At 38.4% G+C, this 24749-nt stretch overlaps 1 protein-coding gene across 1 annotated transcript in view; it reads right to left on the bottom strand.

Annotated features, from left to right (window-relative positions):
• Positions 1 to 378: 378 nt before the first annotated feature.
• The window catches only part of Rap1a (RAP1A, member of RAS oncogene family), an 83361-nt gene continuing 58990 nt past the window's right edge, over positions 379 to 24749 (bottom strand). The window contains exons 4-8 of the mRNA XM_021157561.3: positions 14468 to 14524; positions 12619 to 12759; positions 10847 to 10990; positions 5121 to 5236; positions 379 to 2079 (exon numbers count right to left, since the gene is read on the bottom strand). Coding sequence (XP_021013220.1) covers positions 5150 to 5236; positions 10847 to 10990; positions 12619 to 12759; positions 14468 to 14524 — 429 coding nt within the window. The 3' untranslated portion in view covers positions 379 to 2079; positions 5121 to 5149. The remainder of the gene's footprint in view (positions 2080 to 5120; positions 5237 to 10846; positions 10991 to 12618; positions 12760 to 14467; positions 14525 to 24749) is intronic.

Below are 24749 nucleotides of genomic sequence, written 5' to 3'. Positions count from 1 at the left end.
TTAGAAATTTTAGCTGGTTTGTGAGAGGTCTGTCTGTCCATGATTTTTAAGTCCAAAGAAATGTGTGAGAAGTATTTCAAAGCATAATGACTTTAGAAGTCCTTAAAATATGGTATGCCTCTAATCGGTCACACAGTGATATATTCCTGTAGTCCTAGCTACTTGAGACACTGAGGCAGGAGGTTCACCTGAACCCAGAAGTTTGAAGCCAGCCTGAGTGGTATAGCAAGACCTCCCTTAAAAGACAACCACAATCAAACAAAGAGCCCAGCTCCTCTTGCTGGGACAAATGGACCCTATCCTTCTACTTGCATTTTAGTTTAGTTTAAGGTTTTGCCCCTTAGTCACAGACATGTATAACTGGATAAAGAGAAGGGAAATGTTAAGTAGCTAAGTTTATTAGAATATCAAAAGAATACAATTTCCAATTTTTCAAACAGTACTTTTTGACATTTCTTCGGGTTGGTTGGATCTTACATTTGAAGGTTGACTTGGTAACTAAAGGGCTGTCCACACACCTGGCAAATCTCAGCAAGGCATGAACACCTTCACAACTAGTTGCAATGAGACCGTATCTAGATCCCTGAGCAAAGATTTACTTTCTAGGACTGGTCTCTTTGATTTTCGGGGACAAGGCACAGGGTTTCCTAAGCTTGCAATCTGCTTTCTTCTCCTGTATGCACCTGGCCAACAGGCCATTTGCTTTCTCTTTCTTCATGGAGAACATTCAGCAGTACCACCCTGGCTCCATGTCCTACATACGCCCCACCTTTGTAAAATGCAACTGGGAAGGAAAAGAAAAGCACCTCTGCACAGCCAGCAAACTGCTGTGTCCATCTTCATACCATTCCTCTTCACTGCTCATACAGTCAAGTCACACAGCCCTTTCTGTGTTCTGACTTGCAACCACTTTCCCTCAAGTTCTTCCATCTATTAGAGAGCAAGTTTGAAATTTTTCATTTAAAACTTCATTGGTGGACTCACACCAACAAATTAACAACAGCAAGGATTCCCTGGATGAAGTTACAAACTGTGTAGGATTTGCGATAGTCAAAGTCAAACCCTGATAATACAGTATTGAACTTATCTTTTTACATATAAAAATAATACAGAGTGGGATACTTTATTCAATATGATACAATCTTTAAGGTCAAGAGAGTATATATAAAACTATTCTATGTCACATGGTGCATCTTACTGTATAGTAGGAATAACTCTATCTAGAGCAGGAGTGCGAGGTCTGTTCCTAGAGAGATCACCAGTTAGGGTAGTTTAAAGCCAAGTGTTCTGCTGAATCCAGGCAGAAAGGAAGAGCTACTGCTGTACTCTAAACAATGTGGTCATTATAAAATAAAGGACTATGCCAATAAACAATAACAAAAAGACACAAACCAAATGAAAATGTACTAAAATTTAATCATCCATAAAAGCTGTAATTTAATCTGACAGTAAAACACAAGAAGCAATATTAGAGTTGGTTTAGTATATTATATATTCTAGCTTTGAAAGCCATAGAAATCAGTTATCCCAGTTTTTCCCTATAAAAGACCCATTTTTCCAAAGCATTATGCACAAACAATTTTAATTAGAATATAATGACAGATGATATTTTCATAATTTTAAATATAAAATGAAGTCAATGACTCAAAAAAGTTATCTGCTGCAATGAGTTTGAGAGGAGATTTCATAATCTATATCATTACAGATATAAAGTATGATGGTTCAATTTTTTAGTGCTTGACAGGGAGGAGTCATGATAAAAACATCAATATGAAATCATTTGATTATAGTAGTACATCTAACATTTGAAATGCATCCATGCTCTTCTGTATAATTGTATTAGAGTCAAGTATCTTATTTCACATCTGTTATAACTGCTATTGCAAAGGAGAAATACTATGTCTTATTTCCAAGAGATATACACAGAGCAACTTTGTCTCCAGGGAACTTGTGCAAACCAATATAAGATCTAAATTCTTCACATAATATATAAAACAGGAGAAGCCTCTTCAGATTTCGTTTTTGAAGTCTGGAATGCTGGCACTTTCCAATTAGGCAACAGTTCTTCATTTCTGTAATCTGGAACATTGAAGAGACACAGACACATAGAGCTAGGGTTCTCTCAATATCAGAAGGTGGCAGTCAATAAAGAGCTATCTAATGACAGGAGGGATGACAGCACTGAACATTCATTCCTAAGGAACTGAAGTCCATCAAGCTACTTCAGTAGAAGAGCTATCTGACTTTCCTATTAAACATGCTCAAACATAAGCTGGGCATAGAGGCATGAGGGTCAGGAGGTTTAAGTCTGACCATGATTACAGTTTGAAGTACACAGACTGTCCCAAAAGTTCAAAGTCAAATATAAAAGACAGAATTAGTAGTCAATTAGTAGTCAATTTTTGTCTGTCCTGCTTTTATTACACTCAGTATTTCACTTTTTATCTAACACCCTATATAAAGAGGCAGACAGTATTTTGCTTATATCCCATTACCATGTTTTTAAAAGTCAACATTTGTCTACATGCACACTCTGTGGGAAATTCAGCCATTTTCTGATATCATATTAAGAACTATTACTTCTAACCCAGCGGTAAGACGCAGCACAGAAAGAGCCCAGATCCGAAGGCAGAGGAATCAGCAGGCCCCACTACTCAGCAGAAGCCAATTAGTTTAGAGGGCAAACTCCTGATGATAAATTTCTCTGAGATCCTTAAAATTGGGACATTTAAGAAATTCACATGTTTTAATACAATTCTACTTAAAGGCTATAGCTATATAAGCTGCCTTCGACATTCAAATACTCTTACTAAAATATAATTGTTATTTAAATCTAACCTCTGTTATCGTAGAACTTTTCAGCCCTAGACTTGCCATATTGGCCAGGATGTTCTCAGATTCCTGGGCTCAGGTAACCCTTCTGCCTTAGCCTGATGAGATGGGACTACAGACATGCGCCACCACACTAAACTTAGCATTTCAATTACAAATCACAACAAAATGTACTGCAAAGCATTTTGGTTGCTAAGGCCTCTATTACTGGGCACTATCATACACCTATAAGGATCTCAGGAAACTCCATTTAAATTGAATTATGTTCAATATAAAGATTGATGCAACTAATATGAATGGCTTATTTCCAGACTTAGGCAAGATTTCTTTTCTCTCAGGTAAACTTTATGCATGAATGAATTTTAAAATCACAATAGTCCAAGTGATATCCTTTCCTTTAATATAAACTAAGAGAACATTTTCTGAGAATGCAAAGTAAAAACTCATGTTTGCCAAGGTAATGTTGTCAATAAGCTATTCAACTCTAGAAGAGTTAAAACAAGACATTACCAACTCAAGTCCTCATTTTGTCTTTGTCTTTTGTCCCTTCCTTAAACACACATACACATCCCAGAAATCTTAACAAGAATCATTTTCAGGAAACTAATGATTTAAAATATTTTAATCAATCTGTTTCGGTAAAAAGCCACTCAGCTCTTCAGGAACATTAGCCACTTAGGCAGGAGCTGGCCTTCTGAATCTGACCACCTAAGACAATCTCCATGCTTTTCCTCCTTTCTATTTTTCCTTTAAAAGGGTTGCAGTTACTCAACTGTTTTCTCTAAGAAAGAAAGTTATTCACCCCTGTCTCTAGGAGCACAAATTAGCTCTTTGGGAGCTCAGAAAGCAACAATCTACTAAATAGGCCCCAGAGGTCAACAGGAGTTAGTGTCACCAACTCTCAAGTTAGGAGAGTTTTTGTTCTTCTAATTCCATCAAGTTTAGTTATAGTCACATAATTAGCCTCAAACTACATCATCCATCTGACCCATGAAAGCATTTGCTTTTGTTTAGTAGCTGACAAAGAAGGAACTTCAGGGGGTTTAAATATGTAATTTAACCAAGTAACCAAGTAACTGGCTCACATACTCTTACCTGTCTGGCAGTACAAATGACATGAATCTCTTAATGAAAGCTGAAGTGCTACCTGAAGTCAACTACTACATGATGCAGATTGGCAAAGCATCTGGTGGAGGGAGAGTCATTCACTCTTGAGAAGAGCTGACAAATAGAACTACAATGATATGCCACCACACATCACATAGAATGGCTCAGTTTTAAAATCCTGAAAATACCAATCTTGGGGAGGATGTGGAACTCAAGAATTGCTGGTGCATGTACTCTGGTACAAACACTTAAAGAATCCATATGTACAGCATATGAGCTGGCCATTATGTTTCTACACACATACATATGCATAAATTATGCACACAGCTACAAACTATCCATATAGTTTGCTTGTTTTAGCTTTAAGTCAGGGTCTCAGAGCCCTGACTGGTCTAACTTTGCTTATGTAAGGGAGGCTGGTTTTGAACATCTAATCTTCCCACCTCATTCTCTTGTCTGGGATAAAAGGTCTGAGCTGCGAGGCTAGGCTCAGTACTGTCCTTACTAATCCCTCAAAAGTACCTCAACAGCAAATACCTTAGTCACATAATAAACTAACTACTCTCATAAAATAAGCTGGGGTTGGAGAGATGGTTCAGCAGTTAAGAATAGTGGCTACACTTCCAGAGGACCCAGGTTCAATTCCCAGCACCCACCTGGCAGCTCACAGCTATCTGTAACTCCAATTCCAAGGGACCTGACACCCTTACACAGACATACATACAGGCAGAAAAAAACAATCAAAGTTCATAAAATAAAAATTAATTAAAAATAAACTACTGAATACACACACACACACACACACACACATATACATGGATGCTTCTAAAAAAAGCATAGCTCTGGATGAAAGATGGCAGACATAATGCTATATATGTTTTTGCTTATGCTAACTTCACAGAGGAGCAAGCAGACATGGTAATCTGGGTAAATGCTCTTAATAGCCACTCTGTGGCAGGTGTTGTCAACCTCGTGGCAAGCAAATCATGCATGGTCCTCACTCTGAACTTAGACCCTCCCGGGGAGGAAACAAGTCATCCAACAGACACAGGCATCTCCACAAGCACACGTACAGGCTATAGATGCTCCACAAGCACACACGTACAGGCTATAGATGCTCAGACACACAGAGAACAAGGACAGGGAGATGCGGAGTCCTCTGCTCTGCTTAAGCGTCTTACCTGGCTCAGAGCTGCTGCTGACTTCAGGTCTAGAGCAGCAAACATGATTTCTTTTTAGGCTTCTTCTTTTCCACTGGTGTTTTTCTATTTATCTGTCTGACCAGGTCATAAAATATCTAGGTAAAAACAACAATAAAAGATACTGATTGTTTGTTCCACAGAATGATTCTGAAAGAACTAAGCATTACTCTGCCATTAGATCTGTGCTTTACTGTTATCTTCTGAAGTCTAGTTTCTTAGCTTCCCAAGCTAACTTAGAGTAAAGCAGGACTTCCTTATTCATGATTAAGGATATGTAACTGCTCTTAGACAGTCAGTAGTCAATTAAAAAATCAAGTGGTGAGCACTTAAAATTAGAATTAAAATTATAGCACCAAAGTGACTGCAGTAACAGCAATGCCCTCCTTCCCCTCATTTTCCTAGATCCAGACACCAGCACTTTGCCGCTTTTACTCTACTGGTCTTTCTCTTTCTCTCCAAACACATTTGCTTTTGAATCACGTTATAGTGACATGGATCCTTAAAGGGTTTACACATATATCTCCCAGAACAAGAGTATATTCTTGTGGTTAACTTAAGCATAATGCTGGTCATAGGGCTGGAGAGATGACTCAGCAATTAAGAGCATCAACGGCTCTTCCAGAGGTTCTGAATTCAATTCCCAGCAACCACATGGTGGCTCACAACCATCTGTAATGGTGTCTGAAGACAGTGACAGTGTACTTACATATATAAAATGAATAAATTTAAAAAAAAAAAGCTGATCACAGTAAGATATTTAAGACATTTCTTTGTATCATCTTGAGCGTAAACTCCAATTTTGTCAGATATCATAACCAGGCCCTAAAATGGGCAGAATACATCAGGATCCATACTGCATTCTGTCCTTGATACTGTAGCATCTATTTGTCTGTGTCTTATTATTTGCTTATCTGTTCGAAGTGGGGCCTCATTTCAAGCTTGGGCGGATTCAAACGTACTATTACTCAGGCTGGCCTTGAACTCCTGATTCTCCTGCCTCCATCTCCCAAATGCTGAGACTCTGGATGCACACCACCTCAGACACTGCTTTCAGCCTTCAGAACTGGGAATAGTTCTTTGGTCTTTGTCTTTCAGGGATTTTTGTTTTGTTTTCTCACTTCTAAAAATAAAGTCTAATAAAGGTATATAGAATTTCCCTTAATCTTTATTTGACAATGATGTACATTTTAGGCTGGGACAGGTAAAAGTGTGTCTCTCTTCAGGTAACCCAAGATCAAGTCCATGATGTCCACCCATTATAAATTTTTTGATTTTTGTTTAAGGTAGGGTCTTACTATGTTGCCCTGGCTGGCCTGAAACTCACTTTTAAGGCAAGGCTTGCTCTACCTCCTTAGTGCTGGGATTAAAAGTGTGCACCTACATGGTCAAAGCAAACAATACAACAGACAGGAATAATCCACTAATCCCTGACTTGAAGTGGCAAAGAGTATAGTCATAACCATGAAGATTCATCTTTGGAAGAATAAAAAACATCAAAGACAAAAACTACAATACTTCCTGTGTCATGAAACCAGGTTACTTTAACTCTGCTCTGTTTATATGTAGTTTTAACGTGTTAAGCATCCCAATGTTTTAAAACAAATCTGGTTCTTTGCTAAGAATGCAGGCACTCACTCACTAATGGCGTGGGATGAAAGAAACGGCCCTCAGCACCCTCATCTGAATGCCTGTTCTGCAGAACTGGCTTTAAGAGTACAACAGGGTGAACTGGCAACATTCCAACACATGCCAAACTAACTGTGTTGAAGGCAAATTTCCTTATTTGCTTTGTTTTGCGGTGTTGGGGATGGAATTCAGGCCTTGCTCTTGTAGGCAAACACTCAACAGCCAAGTTGTATCTTTAGCTAAATGATTTTAATCACTGTGGTTTTATTAGAGAATGACCTTAACAGTTTTTTAGTAATTTATTTTTTTGATTTTTGGTTTTTGAGACAGGGTTTCCCTGTATAGCCCTGGGTGTCCTGGAACTCACTTTGTAGACCAGGCTGGCCTTGAACTCAGAAATCCACCTGCCTCTGCCTCCCAAGTGCTGGGATTAAAGGCGTGTGTCACCATACCTGGCATGATTTATTTTTTTATTTTCCATTTATCTATCTGTGTGGGTGGCTGTGGAGTCCAAAGTGTTGGATCAGCCACATCTGGACTTATAGAAAGTTGTGAGCCATGGGCTCTGGACCTGAATTCATGGCCTTTCATAAAGCCTTATAAGCTTTTAACCACAAAGCCATCTCTCCAGCCCAAGCATGCCTTTGATCCAAGGATACACACACTAAAATATATCAGAGCAAAGAAATGTGGTTCCCATAAGTACGTGGCAAAATGTTAACAGTGAATCTAAATAAAGAATAAACAATATTTTCTCGTTCTTTTAAGTAAATTTCAAAAGCAAGAGATTTTAACATCATTGATTTACATTTATTTCTTTTATTGTTGTTTGCAGTAGTGAGGAATTAAACCCACAGCCTGTACATGCTAGGAGCATCCTCCACCACTGAACTATATTTTAGTCAGTGTATTTTTTTAAAGATGAGAAACAAACTATACATTTCTTTAAGATGAAAATCATCTGTTACTTTTTCAAATGGCTCAGAGATTACAAGACTAAACTGCTACAAAGCTATAAATATATTCTTGTTTTGTTCCCTCCATCCAATTCTCATTTTCTAAAATCATTGCACTTTCTACAATTTTATTTCTAAATGTTGAAAACTACAACATTTATAAGCAAACTGGTAGCTGTTTTTACAACTCTGAAACCTTCCAGAACTTACGAATATGAGTCATTGTTGTGCAAGGCTTAACATGCAAGCTAAAATACAAAGTAACAAAAAGATAAACCAGAACAGTAAATTAATGAAACACACCCAGCTCCTATTTCAGTTTCTTCCTACCAGCCACCTTCCTAGCTTCTGGCACACAGAGACAGGTAACCGATTGTTTGCAGTATCATTTTAAATTACATCTTTGGAAAACATTGCCTACCTCACAGCAGCAGGTGGTTCAGTGATGAGGGCAAGTTCGAACTATAATATTTGGTTAGAAATGCTGAAAGTTCCCAGCCTAGGTTCGTCCTCATCTCTCTGAACTATAGAAAAATCTAGAGGGAACACAGAATAGAGTTTCTCAACCCCTCTCCCATTCCTAATTGGGATGTCTTTATTCCAATCACTACTCCAGCCTCAGCAAAGAACAAGAAATTTGGGGCTAAGATTGAGGTATTTCCAGTGCACTGATTGATACTTGTAGAATAGAGAGAATTAGAGGGCTCTGACCAAGCACTGTGTCCTTATCTGTTTGCAAATTTGAAGTCAAGAGCTGAATCTTGTGAAATTATTATTCCCCTATCTTCATGCATTCAGAAACCATACAAGCATTAGAACAGCAGTTTGAGTGGTCTGAAAAACCACCAACTATTCAAGGAATTCTGCAGCTCAATTATTAGGCTATGAAGAGTGAGATCTTAAAAAAACAAATACCTCAAATTATACTCTCATTTCTAGCGTGTAGTCTGTGTGTTTCTCAAAGAGGTAGAGACTATTATGATGACTATGGCACTTTATATTGTTTTTTAAACCCCTATGTAAAGCTTGAACAAGACACCATGAATAAGTCAATTCTGCTGCATTAGAAACTGCAGCCCAGGAGGTTTAATAGCCTGTGTAGGATCCCACAATCTTGTAAAGATAAAAGAAGAGGAATACTTACTTTCTCCCTACTAAACTCTGGCTCCTACAGGGAGAGGTCTTGTGTGATAGAACTCTGGTCCAACTCAGCCCTGCACATTTGATGAACTTGGAAGGTGGATAGCAGTGAAGGTGACAGACAAAGTAAGGAACCAGATTCCAAAGGCCAATCATCTTTGATAAGGTGACGCTGCACTACAACTCGACGACCCAGGGGCATTCACCAACTGTAATGTATTCTTCATTAAAATATTCTCAGCTCACTTTAGTTAGGGTCTTGTGATATATAGTGCAGGCTGGCCTAGAACTCCCAGTCCTGCCTTGGCCTCCAGACTGCTGGCATGACAAGTGTGTGCCACTATATCTGGGTCCTTTTCTTGCTCACTCATGGTTTCAAAAAATACTATATTAAACATTAAAATTTTATTACAGCCATATTTTAAAAACAACCTCTACGAAATTCTTATTCTATAACAAAAGAGGATGAGTGACAGCTCTCAATTTCTTCTCACTGACCTAGCAGTGAACAACAAATAACTGTATGGCAGGGCTCAGTAGGACTGGTTCCTCAACTAGGATGTAAACCTCTTAAGGGCTGAAATCCTTCTGTCTGGATGACTGCCACTTGGGTACAGAATGAAGTGCCAGGCATACTACAGGTACTCAATGTGTTTGCCAGGTAAGTGGAATTAAAAGATTTTTGTATTTGTTAAAAGTGGTTTCACCTAAAGAAAGCAAGCGTTAGCATTCTTGATTATGATAAGAAACAGAATATATAGTAAGCTGACTTTTTTTCCTTACCAGATGTTTAAAATAATATTCTACAAGCACAGTCCTGAAAAATGACTTACAGAACCAGAGGCCAGAGCAGTGCAACCCCAGCCTTGATGAGCAAGCCCTCTCTTATTCTCACCTGTGTCCAGGCGCCTGCGACACTACAATGGCAAGTGCATCAGCCAGAGAAGGAAAAAAGAGGCTTACTTTGCCTTTCTGCACCATTTATTGCAAATGTTTTTGGTAAACAACAAAGTAGTACACATGGCTCCAGCTGCATCTGTAGTAGAGGATGGCCTTGTCATGCATCAATGGAAGGAGAGGTCGTTGGTCCTGTGAAGGCTTTATGCCCCAGTGTAGGGGCATTGTAGGCAGGGAGGTGGGAGTGGGTGGGTGGGTGGAGGAACACCCTCATAGAAGCAGGGGGAGGGGGAGGGAGAGTGTGATAGAGTGTTTTGAGGAGGGAGGGAACCCAGGGAAGGGGATAACATTTGAAATGTAAATAAAATACCCAATTAAAAAAAAAAGTTCCAAAAGCAAAAGGACTCTCATGGATGTGCCTGATTGGTGTTAGCAATTTGGGAAATGAACTAATTTTGGGGGGCTCGGTCAACTATTGCCTTTTTAAAATGAGGCACATAAGATTATTTGCAAAGCTTTCTGGACCATAGTTAAGATCTTAAATAGTGAAGTGCTCAAATTAGTCACGCGCATCCTGACTACCAACCTGAAGGACTGAGTGGTTTGACTTACACGTTTACTCACACAGACCCCACACTTAGGCATGCATCAAAAGGAGCAAGAAAAAAAATAGGAGCAAGAATCAAAATCAAATTCTATGATGGTATTTTATAACAAAGGATCATTATAATGGCAACTTTTAATTTTTTTGTACTGTTCTATTGGACTTTATCACCTATTTATATTCAACTGGATAAGTAACTTATAATAAAAAGTGCTGGGTCAAGTTTCAAATGCTAGCTCTGGTATATCACTTAAAAGTGTTAGCAGGATTTTATATGCAGCCTGTGACAATAAGGTAACATTAGATGTCTGCACTGAAACTCTAAGAGAATGATGTCATGGAAGCCAAAGAACACAGTGTCTAGAAATTACTATTTTCTACAAGGTGGTAAAATTGAGATTTTTATTTTTATTTTTTCTGAAAACTTCTGGCTATGAAAATAAAAAGGCACTTGTTTACACTGTCCAACGGTTGCAGGTTACCTCATTAACGTTGATCTTTGACTTTGCAGAAGATTCTAAAAAGGCACAGTTACACCACTGTCTTGCTAAATTCTGGCCTTGTTCTTTGCCAACTACCCGCTCATCTTCCAAGTCACATTTATTGCCAACCAAAATCATGGGAACCTGCAGGAAGGAAAAAAAAACACAGCAGTTTGCAACTGTATATATCACTAAGTGATTCTGGGTGCTGTGTGTTGTGGTTGCTCAGGACAGAAGGAGAATGGAAGGCAGAGAGAGAGGCCCAAAATAGTGAACTCCTACTGGGCTCACACACCAAATTATTATAAAGAATATGATTCCATTTTTTCTTAATGTAGTGTATGAATGCAATGCACCATGTTCATGTGTGGTGCCTGGCGAGGCCAAAAGAGCTACAGAGGATTGTGAACTACCATGTGGGTACTGAGCATTGAACCCTGGTCCTTTGGGAGGACAGCAAGTGCTAACTACTGAGCCATCTCTCCATTTCTTAATAATAAAGAATAAAAATAGGAGTTGAAGAGACAGCTCAGTGGTCAAGAGCATTTGCTGCTCTTCCAGAGGACCTGAGTTCAGTTTCCAACATTCACATCAGATGGCTCACAATTACCTGTAACTCTAGCTCCAGGGAATCTAACATCCGCTTTCAGCCTCCCTGGACACCCCTCAACAAGCGGAAGACACAACAAGCAGCCGTGTCTTTCCTGTCACTCCATACCACAGATGTTTGACTATCTTTAACACAACATCCTACTTCCAATAAAACATTCAGCTAACAAACTGTGTTAGGTTCTTCAGCTAAATGTTCAAAGAATAAAGTCAGAAGGTTGTAAGGCAACGTACTACACACAAAAAAGAACGTTAGGGATGTGGTGACCCTTTTACCCCAAACAGGTTACATTAAACAGTCTAGGCATCTTTTCTCTTTTACTGATGGAGCAAAGGGGATTAACATTTTCAGAACTCACTGATCTGTGTGTTATGAAACAGAACTCTCTGGATAAAGCAAGGAAGACAACTATTCATTAAAGGCAGTCATGGAGTCATATGGCACTTATTCCTCCTACCAACAATGTTACCAAGATTAAGGTCCTGAGCAGTTGTACATGTTCCCATTAGAAAACATACACACACACACACACACACACACAAAACCAGGAATGTGTAACTGAAAATTTCTATCTTAATTTATATAATGCAAAAGGAATTTCCCCATAACTTCCAGGTGATGTAAACATATACAATATATTTTATTTTTTTTAACAAAGGTAAGCAAAAAGTATATGCTACCAACAAAGGTAGCATATGCCTATAATCCCAGTATTTAGAAGATGGAGACAGAAAAATTAAGTACCTAAGGCTAGCCTACTTTATATAGCAAGATACTGTGTTAAAACAGCAAAGCAATCCAAAGAACACGTATGGAAAGAATTTTAGAAACAGTAACACTCATCTTATGGTCCTTTGAAAATGTCTCATGTTCAAAGCTTGAGTCTCACACCTTCCCTCTTCCATGAAGTATCTGACTCCTCATCTCTACCATTCTTTTGATTCACATGGCAAAACGAGTGTCACTTTGCCATACACGTGTTCATTTTATAAACATCTCAACATATAACTAACAGGTTAATTTTGAAGGCTGAAATTTATTTTCAGGGGCTTTTTTTGACATATGCTACATACCTTTTAAACCTTCTACTGATGAGAAAGCAGACATACTTATTTGGCTGTAGAGAAATAGCAATATGTTCTATATAAAGAAAAATACTTACATCTTCTGTGTCTTTAACCCGTAAAATCTGTTCTCTCAAGTCTTGTAAATCATTAAACGTAGACTGAGCTGTAATTGAATAAACTAGTGCAAACCCTTGGCCATTCTTCATATACAAATCCCTCATTGCTGTAAATTGCTCCTATAATTAAAAAAAAACAATTATAAATATAAATGCATTTTGAATGAATGCTGTAATAATTTTAAACAGAAAAATCTTAAATAAGGACCTACATTTAAATTACATATTGACATAAGACTTCATGCTAGTTTCAAGAAACTGAGGTAAATGTCTATGTTTGCTGATATAATTCCTTTTATATACAAACCTGAGTTTATTTTGTTTGGAAGATTGATATCAAGTAGAAACAATTCAAGATGCAAATCTAGCACTGCATCATAGTCATGTAGCATGACCAGATAGGTGCATTACCAACCCTAGAACAGACTCTTCTGAAAAGAGCTTTTTCCTATGCTTTTCCTACTCCCTGAATTTCAAATTCTTAGAAAGGACCTGAGAACAGCACAGTAACTGTTCTCTTCAGAGTCAGTGACCGTCAACATCAGTCACAGTTGCACTAGATACAGTGACTATTTTTTTAAGAGTCACTAACCATTAACTTGGTCACAGTCATACCAGATTAAATGTTTTCTGTTTGCTTGAAATCACTTTCTCTTCTTTGGAGAATCATTATTATGTTATACCCATAGATAACAATACAGAATGTCTAAAAAGTTCTTGAACTTTGTATATAGTATTAAGAAGGCATATATAGCAGAATATTAAAATGCATTCTTTTTGTGACCTCTTTATTATTAAACATACAGACCCACAAAGCTTTATAAACTGTGTTTCTTTGACTTGCCATTTCCCACCGTCACCCCCTCCATTCTGTTTACTATATCCAAAATAGTTCTAGATATTCCAGCCTGGCTGCTGCACTTGATCTGTTACTCAAGCTGTCAGCTGAGCTAACATTCATCCACATCCCATCCTTCAAGTTTAGTCTTTTGTACATTTTTTCTGGATTTTTCAATTACAAACTTTATTAGAAATTCTAGCACTAGTGTACTTCCATGTTCTGCTGAGATTAGGTCTCTGCTACTTATTAAATCAACAGTGTAAATACTGTACTGCCTCCTCAGTCAGTTGTGGTTCTTGCTAAGAATCCCAACCTCCTCCCTAAGGACATTCTACAAGACTTATCAACAGCTGTTTCAGCAGGATGGATATGCTGGTCAACACAAAAGTCTCTCAAGGAATGTACACAGAGAGAAACAAAAATACAGAAAAAAAGATTTTTTTTTTCTATTTTTTGGGGCTGTGGGCTGAGGTGTGGAATAAAAGTTTACATTTTAAAGATGAAGGCACCTATAGGTAACAGGAGAGCAAGAGGGAGGACAGGGTTATCATGTACTCTTATAACGTGTCCCAGGCAGAGATCAACAAGTACACAGGGCCCAAGAAGCACAGTGCTTGAAAAGCTAGAGCCATTAGTTAACTAGAGGGCTGAGGAGAGTGGGACTAGCAGGGGATAGCTATCTAAACTAAAATTCTGAACTTAAATACCTTTTTAAAAAACAGTACTCATAGCATATCATCTTACTTCAATATAAGACTGCCCCCCCCCAAAAAACCCTTTAGAATCTTCAGGTGAATAGAGTACACAATTTAATTATAATATGTGGGTATCAAGCATATCACAAAACAATTTCTTAAAGAAAATATATAAAGGATTACATTTAGAGAATTAAAAAAATCAGAGTATCACTGTACACAGAGAATTATTTAGATAAGAAACTGTCCTCACAGACTAAAACCTGTTAAAGGAAAAGAAAGGAATCCTTACTGTTCCTGCAGTGTCCAGGATTTCCAGCATACACTGTTGGCAATCTACTTCGACTTGCTGTGAGAGAGCAAAGAAAAAATGGAAAACCATCAGCGTGTTTTGCCTTTACCCCTTCAAAGCACCTATAACAACTCCTGAGTGTTTTCTACTTGGTACCATAATAAGAACAGGGGTCTTCAAGCACACTAGCAGTATTCCAAAGGCCAAGACAGTTAGAGCTGAGTGTGGATGTTCTCTGCTGTAATGATGCTCATTTGTCCTTATTGGAGGGCAAAAGAACAGGTTTGTTTTAAGAAATTTAAGAAAAATGGTAATACAGTTCTAACAGAAAAAAAGTCTAACAGAAAAACATGAAGATCATATTTTTGATGAAGTTCTCTCTCTCTCTCTCTCTCTCACACACACACACACACACACACACACACACACACGCACGCACGCACGCACGCACGCACGCACACGATCTTCATGGAAAACAGAATTAAAGAACCCAAGCTGTGGATAGGTAGGTTTACCTATATTCTCAGTACTGGGGAGGCTGAGGCAGGAAGAGTTCTTTATGGCCCTATGGGATGACATTGAAAGACACTATTTCCAACAAAAGGTCAGGCTTCAACCAACCACCTTAAATGGGTCAAATTGTATGCAAAACGATTTTGAGGAATAGAAACGTTTGCAATTTACTATATACAAGTTGTTAAAATTTTGCTAAAATATTCCCAAATTTTGCAACAAAAACTCAGAAATGTTAAATAGCAATGAGCTATTTATTCCTGAAGAATACAGACATTTCTTAAGAGTTTAAGGGGCTCTCTAGAAAAAAAAAAAAACTGTGTAGAAAGTGAAATATAAATATACTAATCCTATTTCCCCAGTCTCTAAAAGAAGACTGGCCTAAAGAAAGTATCAATTATCAACTCTATGGAAAATTTTTATAGAAGGGATTGAAAAAATTAGTCCTTCCGCATGCTTAGGGACAGCTCTTACTTTGTAGTTAGAGACTTAACTAGCAATTTATTTGGAAGAAATCTCAGTAGAGCAACCCTGTCTCCTAAAAATAAATGCATCACCCTTCAGGCTCTTTGACCCTGGCCTCCCTGCCAGTGCTGAGAGGGAGTGCCTTGGGGGTGGGGGAAAGCTCTCACCCACCCAGAGCGGGCAAACAGTTAACAGCCCATAGTTTCATAGGTATTTAGAGCTCAATTGTGTTAATTTGGAAGAGAATGAGATTGTTTTGCCAGTACATCCTAAAAAGCTTAATTCAACAAAATTTACAGTGCTATCAAAGAAACATTTCTCAGAACAGATACCCAACAAAGCAATCCTTTCCTCTCTGTAGTCACACTTATAGAATTATGGTTTCTTTAAAAAACAGAAATATTATAAGAATGGGTGTTCAGTTTTAATCCCAGGTGCAGGGATGTGAGGCTGCTTTGGACTGTCCACAGCAGCTGACCATAATGTGCCACATGCTCTAGCAGAGGCACGGTTTTGCCAACTGCAGTTAGTTTCTTCAATTGTGGGACTTTTGGAATTCTGACAACTGTGGTATTGGTGGTTATTGGTCACTTAGGGAGGCTGGTTGCAGTTTGTTAGGGACTATGGTCAAAGAAGAAACAAAAGGAAAGAAATTAAAATTAGGGATTCTCTCTCTCTCTCTCTCTCTCTCTCTCTCTCTCTCTCTCTCTCTCTCTCTCTCTCTCCCTCCCTCCCTCCCTCCCTCCCTCCCTCCCTCTCTCCTTTTTCTCCTCTATCCTTGTTTTTCTCCTATCCAGTGTTAAGGGGTGTAAAACTGAGGACATAAAATAAAGTGTGGGAGGGAGAAAGAAGAACCCACAAAGTAGCAAAGACTAGCTACACATCTCTGGTAAGATGTAGGTTTAATCTTTGGAAGAAGGGGTAACTCTGGCTCTTTTACTGCATTTTGTTATACTATCCTAACCCTGGACACTTAAGAAAATAAAATCATAAAAGGTTTTCATAGTTCTACCTAGTCTTATAATAGAACATATTTTTGTCAAGACCAACAATTTTGCTTCTTTTAAAAATAAATTTTAGTCTTTCCTTAAATTCATTCATTCATTCTTCCTTCCTTCCTTTCTCCTTACCCCTCCCCCCACCAATGAAGATAGTGTCTTTGTCCACTAGGTTGCCCCTGACCTTGTAGAGCTTTCCCTGCCTCTGTTTCCTAGGAACTGTGATCTAATGTATGTACCATCATGACTGATCCAACTTCACTTCTTTAAGAGAATTTTGGGTTCACTGTAAAATTAGGGAAAATAGAGATTTCCAACATAGTCTATGCTTATATTATATACAGCTTCCTTCTCTCTCTTATCAATACCCTGAAGCAGGGTGGAAATTTGTCATAATCAATGAAGCTACAATGACACACAAAGTTTGTATTACATTTGATTTTAATATTGTATGTTCCACCTATGCTCCAAATGCAAGGGCATCATAAAAGAAACTTTACGAAAGCTCACAGCACACATTGCACCCCACACAATAATAGTGGGAGACTTCAACACCCAACTCTCAGTAATGGACAGATCATGGAAACAGAAACTAAACAGAGACACAGTGAAATTAACAGAAGTTATGAAACAAATGGATCTAACTGTTATTTCTAGAACATTTCATCCTAAAGCAAAAGAATGCCCCTTCTCCTCAGAACCTCATGGTATCTTCTCCAAAACTGACCATATAATTGGCCACGGAACAGGTGTCAACAGATACAAGATTGAAATAATCCCACACATTCAATCAGATCTCCCCGGACTAAGGCTGATGTTAAATACCAACAAAAACAACGGAAAGTACACATACACATGGAAGCTGAACAACACTCTACTCAATGATAACTTGGTCAAGGAAGAAATAGAAAAATTAAAGGCTTTTTAGAATTTAATGAAAATGAAGACACATTGTACCAAAACTTATGCAACACAATGAAAGCAGTGTTAAGAGGAAAACTCATAGCTCTAAGTGCCTCCAAAAGGAAACTGAAGAGAGCTTACACTAGCAGCTTGACAGCACACCTGAAAGCTCAAGAACAAAAAGAAGCAAATACGCTCTTCCGACCGGACCAGCACCGGGGTAGCTAGAGCGCAGGGTCGGCTGACACTCGCCAGCTACCCACAACACCCGCCACAGGATCTTAAGACTTCTGGTGAGTGGAACACAGCTTCTGCTCCAATCCAATTGCGCGAGGGACCTGAGACTGCATTAGTTAGGGAAGCAGAAACCGGCCTGAGTAGGACCACAGGCCTCTTCCGGCCGGACCAGCACCGGGGTAGCTAGAGCGCAGGGTCGGCTGACACCCGCCAGCTACCCACGACCCCCGCCACAGGATTTTGAGACTGCTGGTGAGTGGAACACAGCTTCTGCTCCAATCTTTAAACAGTGACAACGACAACAACTAACCCCAGAGATTACCAGATGGCGAAAGGTAAACGTAATAATCTTACTAACAGAAACCAAGACCACTCACCATCATCAGAACCCAGCACTCCCACTTCGCCCAGTCCAGGGCACCCCAACACACCGGAAAAGCTAGACACGGATCTAAAAGCATATCTCATGATGATGGTAGAGGACTTCAAGAAGGACTTTAATAACACACTTAAAGAAATACAAAGGAAAACTGGTAAACAGGTAGAAGACAGTACAGAAGAAGCACAAAAATCCCTTAAAGAATTGCAGGAGAACACTGCTAAAGAGTTACAAATCCTTAAAGAAAAACAGGATAAAGTAATCAAACGGGTAGAAGTCCTTACAGAAAAACAGGAAAACACATCCAAACAGATGATGAAAATGAACAAAACCATACTAGACCTAAAAAGGGAAGTAGACACAATAAAGAAAACCCAAAATGAGGCAACACTGGAGATAGAAACCCTAGGAAAGAAATCTGGAACCATAAATATGAGCATCAGCAACAGAATACAAGAGATGGAAGAGAGAATCTCAGGTGCAGAAGATTCCATAGAGAACATCGGCACAACAATCAAGGAAAATGTAAAATGCAAAAAGATCCTAACTCAAAACATCCAAGAAATACAGGACACAATGAGAAGACCAAACCTACGGATAATAGGAGTGGATGAGAATGAAGATTTTCAACTCAAAGGACCAGCAAACATCTTCAACAAAATTATAGAAGAAAACTTCCCAAATCTAAAGAAAGAGATGCCCATGAACATACAAGAAGCCTACAGAACTCCAAATAGACTGGACCAGAAAAGAAATACCTCCTGACACATAATAATCAGAACAACAAATGCTCTATAAAGATAGAATACTAAAAGCAGTAAGAGAAAAAGGCCAAGTAACATATAAAGGCAAGCCTATCAGAATTACACCAGATTTCTCACCAGAGACTATGAAAGCCAGAAGATCCTGGACGGATGTTATACAGACACTAAAAGAACACAAACTCCAGCCCAGGCTACTATACCCAGGCAAACTCTCAATTAACATAGATGGAGAAACCAAATATTCCACGACAAAACCAAATTCACACATTATCTCTCCACGAATCCAGCCCTTCAAAGGATAATAACAGAAAAAAACCAATACAAGGACAGGAACCACGCCCTAGAAACAACAAGAAGGTAATCCCTCAACAAACCTAAAAGAAGACAGCCACAAGAACAGAATGCCAACTTTAACAACAAAAATAACAGGAAACAACAATTACTTTTCCTTAATATCTCTTAATATCAATGGACTCAACTCCCCGATAAAAAGACATAGACTAACAAACTGGCTACACAAACAAGACCCAACATTTTGCTGCTTACAGGAAACTCATCTCAGAGAAAAAGATAGACACTACCTCAGAATGAAAGGCTGGAAAACAATTTTCCAAGCAAATGGTATGAAGAAACAAGCTGGAGTAGCCATTCTAATATCTGATAAGATTGACTTCCAACCCAAAGTCATTAAAAAAGACAGGGAGGGACACTTCATACTCATCAAAGGGAAAATCCTCCAAGAGGAACTATCAATCCTGAATATCTATGCTCCAAATACAAAGGCAGCCACATTCATTAAAGAAACTTTAGTAAATCTCAAAGCACACATTGCACCTCATACAATAATGGTGGGAGACTTCAACACACCACTTTTACCAATGGACAGATCATGGAAACAGAAACTAAACAGGGACACAGTGAAACTAACAGAAATTATGAATCAAATGGATCTGGCAGATATCTACAGAACATTCTATCCTAAAACAAAAGGATATACCTTCTTTTCAGCACCTCATGGTACCTTCTCCAAAATTGACCACATAATTGGTCACAAAACAGGCCTCAAAAGATACAAAAATATTGAAATTGTCCCATGCATCCTATCAGATCACCATGGACTAAGGCTGATCTTCAATAACAAAATAAATAATAGAAAGCCAACATTCACGTGGAAACTGAACAACACTCTTCTCAATGATACCTTGGTCAAGGAAGGAATAAAGAAAGAAATTAAGGACTTTTTAGAGTTCAATGAAAATGAAGCCACAACATACCCAAACTTATGGGACCCAATGAAAGAATTCCTAAGAGGAAAACTCATAGCTCTGAGTGCCTCCAAAAGGAAACTAGAGAGAGCACACATTAGCAGCTTGACAACATACCTAAAAGCACTAGAACAAAAGGAAGCAAATTCACCCAAGAAGAGTAGACGGCAGGAAATAATCAAACTCAGGGGCGAAATCAACCAAGTGGAAACAAGAAAAACTATTCAAAGAATCAACCAATCAAGGAGCTGGTTCTTTGAGAAAATCAACAAGATAGATAAACCCTTAGCCAGACTCACTAGAGGGCACAGGGAAAGCATCCTAATTAACAAAATCAGAAATGAAAAAGGAGACATAACAACAGATCCTGAAGACATCCAAAACACCATCAGATCCTTCTACCAAAGGCTATACTCAACAAAACTGGAGAACCTGGATGAAATGGAGAAGTTCCTAGACAGATACCAGGTACCAAAGTTGAATCAAGATCAGGTTAATGATCTAAACAGCCCTATATCCCCCAAAGAAATAGAAGCAGTCATTAATAGTCTCCCAACTAAAAAAAGCCCAGGACCAGATGGGTTTAGTGCAGAGTTCTATCAGACCTTCAAAGAAGATCTAATCCCAGTTCTTCACAAACTATTCCACAAAATAGAAACAGAAGGTGCTCTACCCAACTCATTCTATGAAGCCACAATTACTCTGATACCTAAACCACAAAAAGACCCAACAAAGATAGAAAACTTCAGACCAATATCCCTTATGAATATTGATGCAAAAATCTTCAATAAAGTTCTTGCTAACCGAATCCAAGAACACATCAAAACAATCATCCATCCTGACCAAGTAGGTTTCATCCCAGGGATGCAGGGATGGTTCAATATACGGAAATCCATCAACGTAATCCAGTATATAAACAAACTCAAAGACAAAAACCACATGGTCATCTCGTTAGATGCGGAAAAAGCATTTGACAAGATCCAACACCCATTCATGATAAAAGTCTTGGAAAGATCAGGAATTCAAGGCCCATACCTAAACATGATAAAAGCAATCTACAGCAAACCAGTAGCCAACATCAAAGTAAATGGTGAGAAGCTGGAAGCAATCCCTCTAAAATCAGGGACTAGACAAGGCTGTCCACTTTCTCCATACCTATTCAACATTGTACTTGAAGTCCTAGCCAGAGCAATTCGACAACAAAAGGAGATCAAAGGGATACAAATTGGAAAAGATGAAGTCAAAATATCACTCTTTGCAGATGATATGATAGTATATATAAGTGACCCTAAAAATTAGGAGAGAACTCCTAAGCCTGATAAACAGCTTCGGTGAAGTAGCTGGATATAAAATTAACTCAAACAAATCAATGGCCTTTCTCTACACAAAGAATAAACAGGCTGAGAAAGAAATTAGGGAAACAACACCCTTCTCAATAGTCACAAATAATATAAAATATCTTGGCATGACTCTAACTAAGGAAGTGAAAGATCTGTATAATAAAAACTTCAAGTCTCTGAAGAAAGAAATTATAGAAGATCTCAGAAGATGGAAAGATCTCCCATGCTCATGGATTGGCAGGATCAACATTGTAAAAATGGCTATCTTGCCAAAAGCAATCTACAGATTCAATGCAATCCCCATCAAAATTCCAAATCAATTCTTCAACGAATTAGAAAGTGCAATCTGCAAATTCATCTGGAATAACAAAAAACCTAGGATAGCAAAAACTCTTCTCAAGGATAAAAGAACCTCTGGTGGAATCACCATGCCGGACCTAAAGCTTTACTACAGAGCAATTGTGATAAAAACTGCATGGTACTGGTATAGTGACAGACAAATAGACCACTGGAAAAGAATTGAAGACCCAGAAATGAACCCACACACCTACGGTCACTTGATCTTCAACAAGGGAGCTAAAAACATCCAGTGGAAGAAAGACAGCATTTTCAACAAATGGTGCTGGCACAACTGGTTGTTAACATGTAGAAGAATGCAAATCGATCCATTCCTATCTCCTTGTACTAAGGTCAAGTCTAAGTGGATCAAGGAACTTCACATAAAACCAGAGACACTGAAACTTATAGAGGAGAAAGTGGGGAAAAGCCTTGAAGATATGGGCACAGGGGAAAAATTCTTGAATAGAACAGTAATGGCTTGTGCTGTAAGATCGAGAATTGACAAGTGGGACCTCATGAAACTGCAAAGCTTCTGCAAGGCTAAAGACACCATCAATAAGACAAAAAAAAAAAAAACACCAACAGATTGGGAAAGGATCTTCACCTATCCTAAATCAGATAAGGGACTAATATCCAATATATATAAAGAACTCAAGAAGGTGGACTCCAGAAAGCCAAATAACCCCATTAAAAAATGGGGCTCAGAACTGAACAAAGAATTCTCACCTGAGGAATACCGAATGGCAGAGAAGCACCTGAAAAAATGTTCAACATCCTTAATCATCAGGGAAATGCAAATCAAAACAACCCTGAGATTCCACCTCACACCAGTCAGAATGGCTAAGATCAAAAATTCAGGTGACAGCAGATGCTGGCGAGGATGTGGAGAAAGAGGAACACTCCTCCATTGTTGGTGGGATTGCAAGCTTGTACAACCACTCTGGAAATCAGTCTGGCGGTTCCTCAGAAAATTGGACATAGTACTACTGGAGGATCCAGCAATACCTCTCCTGGGCATATATCCAGAAGATGTCCCAACCAGTAAAAAGGACACATGCTCCACTATGTTCATAGCAGCCCTATTTATAATAGCCAGAAGCTGGAAAGAACCCAGATGTCCCTCAACAGAGGAATGGATACAGAAATTATGGTACATTTACACAATGGAGTACTACTCAGCTATTAAAAAGAATGAATTTATGAAATTCATAGCCAAATGGATGGACCTGGAGGGCATCATCTAGAGTGAAGTAACACAATCACAAAAGAACTCACACAATATATATTCACTGATAAGTGGATATTAGCCCAAAACTTAGGATACCCAAGATATAAGATACAATTTACTAAACGCATGAAACTCAAGAAGAATGAAGACCAAAGTGTGGACACTGTGCCCCTTCTTAGAATTGGGAACAAAACACCCAGGGAAGGAGTTACAGAGACAAAGTTCATAGCTGTGATGAAAGGATGGACCATTTAGAGACTGCCGTATCCAGGGATTCATCCCATAAGCAGCTTCTAAACGCTGACACCATTGCATACACTAGCAAGATTTTGCTGAAAGGACCCAAATATAGCTGTCTCTTGTGAGACGATGCCGGGGCCTAGCAAACACAGGAGTGGATGTTCACAGTCAGCTATTGGATGTATCACAGGGCTCCCAATGGAGAAGCTAGAGAAAGTACCCAAGGAGCTAAAGGGATCTGCAACCCTATTGTCGGAACAACATGATGTACTAACCAGAACCCCGGAGTTCTTGTCTCTAGCTGCATATGTATGGAAAGATGGCCTAGTCGGCCATCACTGGAAAGAGAGGCCCATTGGACTTGCAAACTTTATATGCCCCAATATAGGGGAATGCCAGGGCCAAAAGAATGGGAATGGGTGGGTAGGGAAGTGGGGGGCGCTATGGGGGACTTTTGGGATAGCATTGGAAATGTAACTGAGGAAAATATGTAATAAAAATATTAAAAATTAAAAAAAAAAGAAGCAAATACACCCAAAGAAGAGTAGAAGGCACGAAATAATCAAACTCAGGGCTGAAATCCACCAAATAGAAACAAAAAGAATTATACAAAGAATCAACAAAACCAGGAGCTGGTTCTTTGAGAAAATCAACAATATAGATAAATCCTTAGCCAAACTCACCAGAGGGCACAGAAACAGTATCCAAATTAATAAAATCAAAAATGAAAAGGGAGACATAACAACAAAATATATTTTAAAATAGCCATTCTGTTTGCTGAATATTAATAGTTGGAAATATCAAAATCATGTTCTACAAACATCATGGAAATATTGATAATTTTTCTCACTGTGCTTGAAATTAACATTTGCTTAATGTTTAACTTCAAAGGGTTTTTGCTATTTTGAAATTTTTAAAATATACTTACTGATAAAATAATTTCTCTCCTAGAAACATTGATAATCTTTTTTAAGTAAACTGATTGCTAGACAATGTACACAGATATAGAAAGTGTTTGAAATACTCTCTCAGTATGTTGGGGGTATCATATAAGGGCTTTTGAATACATTTCTTAATGACTCACTTTTAAGGGCTGGAGAGATGGTTCAGAGGTTAAGAGCACTGTCTGCTCTTCTGGAGGTCCTGAGTTCCAATCCCAGCAACCACATGGTGGCTCACAACCATCTATAATGAGATCTGATGCCCTCTTCTGGTGTGTGTGAAGACAGCTACAGTGTTCTTACATAAAATAAATAAATCTTTTTAAAAAATGATTCATTTTTATTATTTTAGGCTATTTACTATGTTTAATTCCCAAAGAATATTTTGTATGTTTTGAAACAATTTAGTGCTCAATATTAGCTATAGGACCCTCAGTTGGGGATAGTATTAAACATTCATTAATGAGATTTTTAGGGTATGAAAGGATATACATATAAAAGTTGAATGAATTTTTATGAATTATTGATTCTCAAAATGCTCAATATTATCAATATGTTTGATGTATAAAATGCATTTAAATAATGCAAAAATTTAAGAAAAAAATCACATTAAACACACACACACAAATAAATACATCTTTAATCTTATGCCAAACTAAAACTAAATAAA

Source organism: Mus caroli, unplaced genomic scaffold (genome assembly GCF_978045245.1).
Source record: "Mus caroli unplaced genomic scaffold, Mus_caroli_1 scaffold_3, whole genome shotgun sequence".
NCBI lineage: Eukaryota > Metazoa > Chordata > Mammalia > Rodentia > Muridae > Mus > Mus caroli.
The sequence above is the reverse complement of the archived record's forward strand: the minus strand, read 5'-3'. Positions and strand labels throughout refer to the sequence as shown.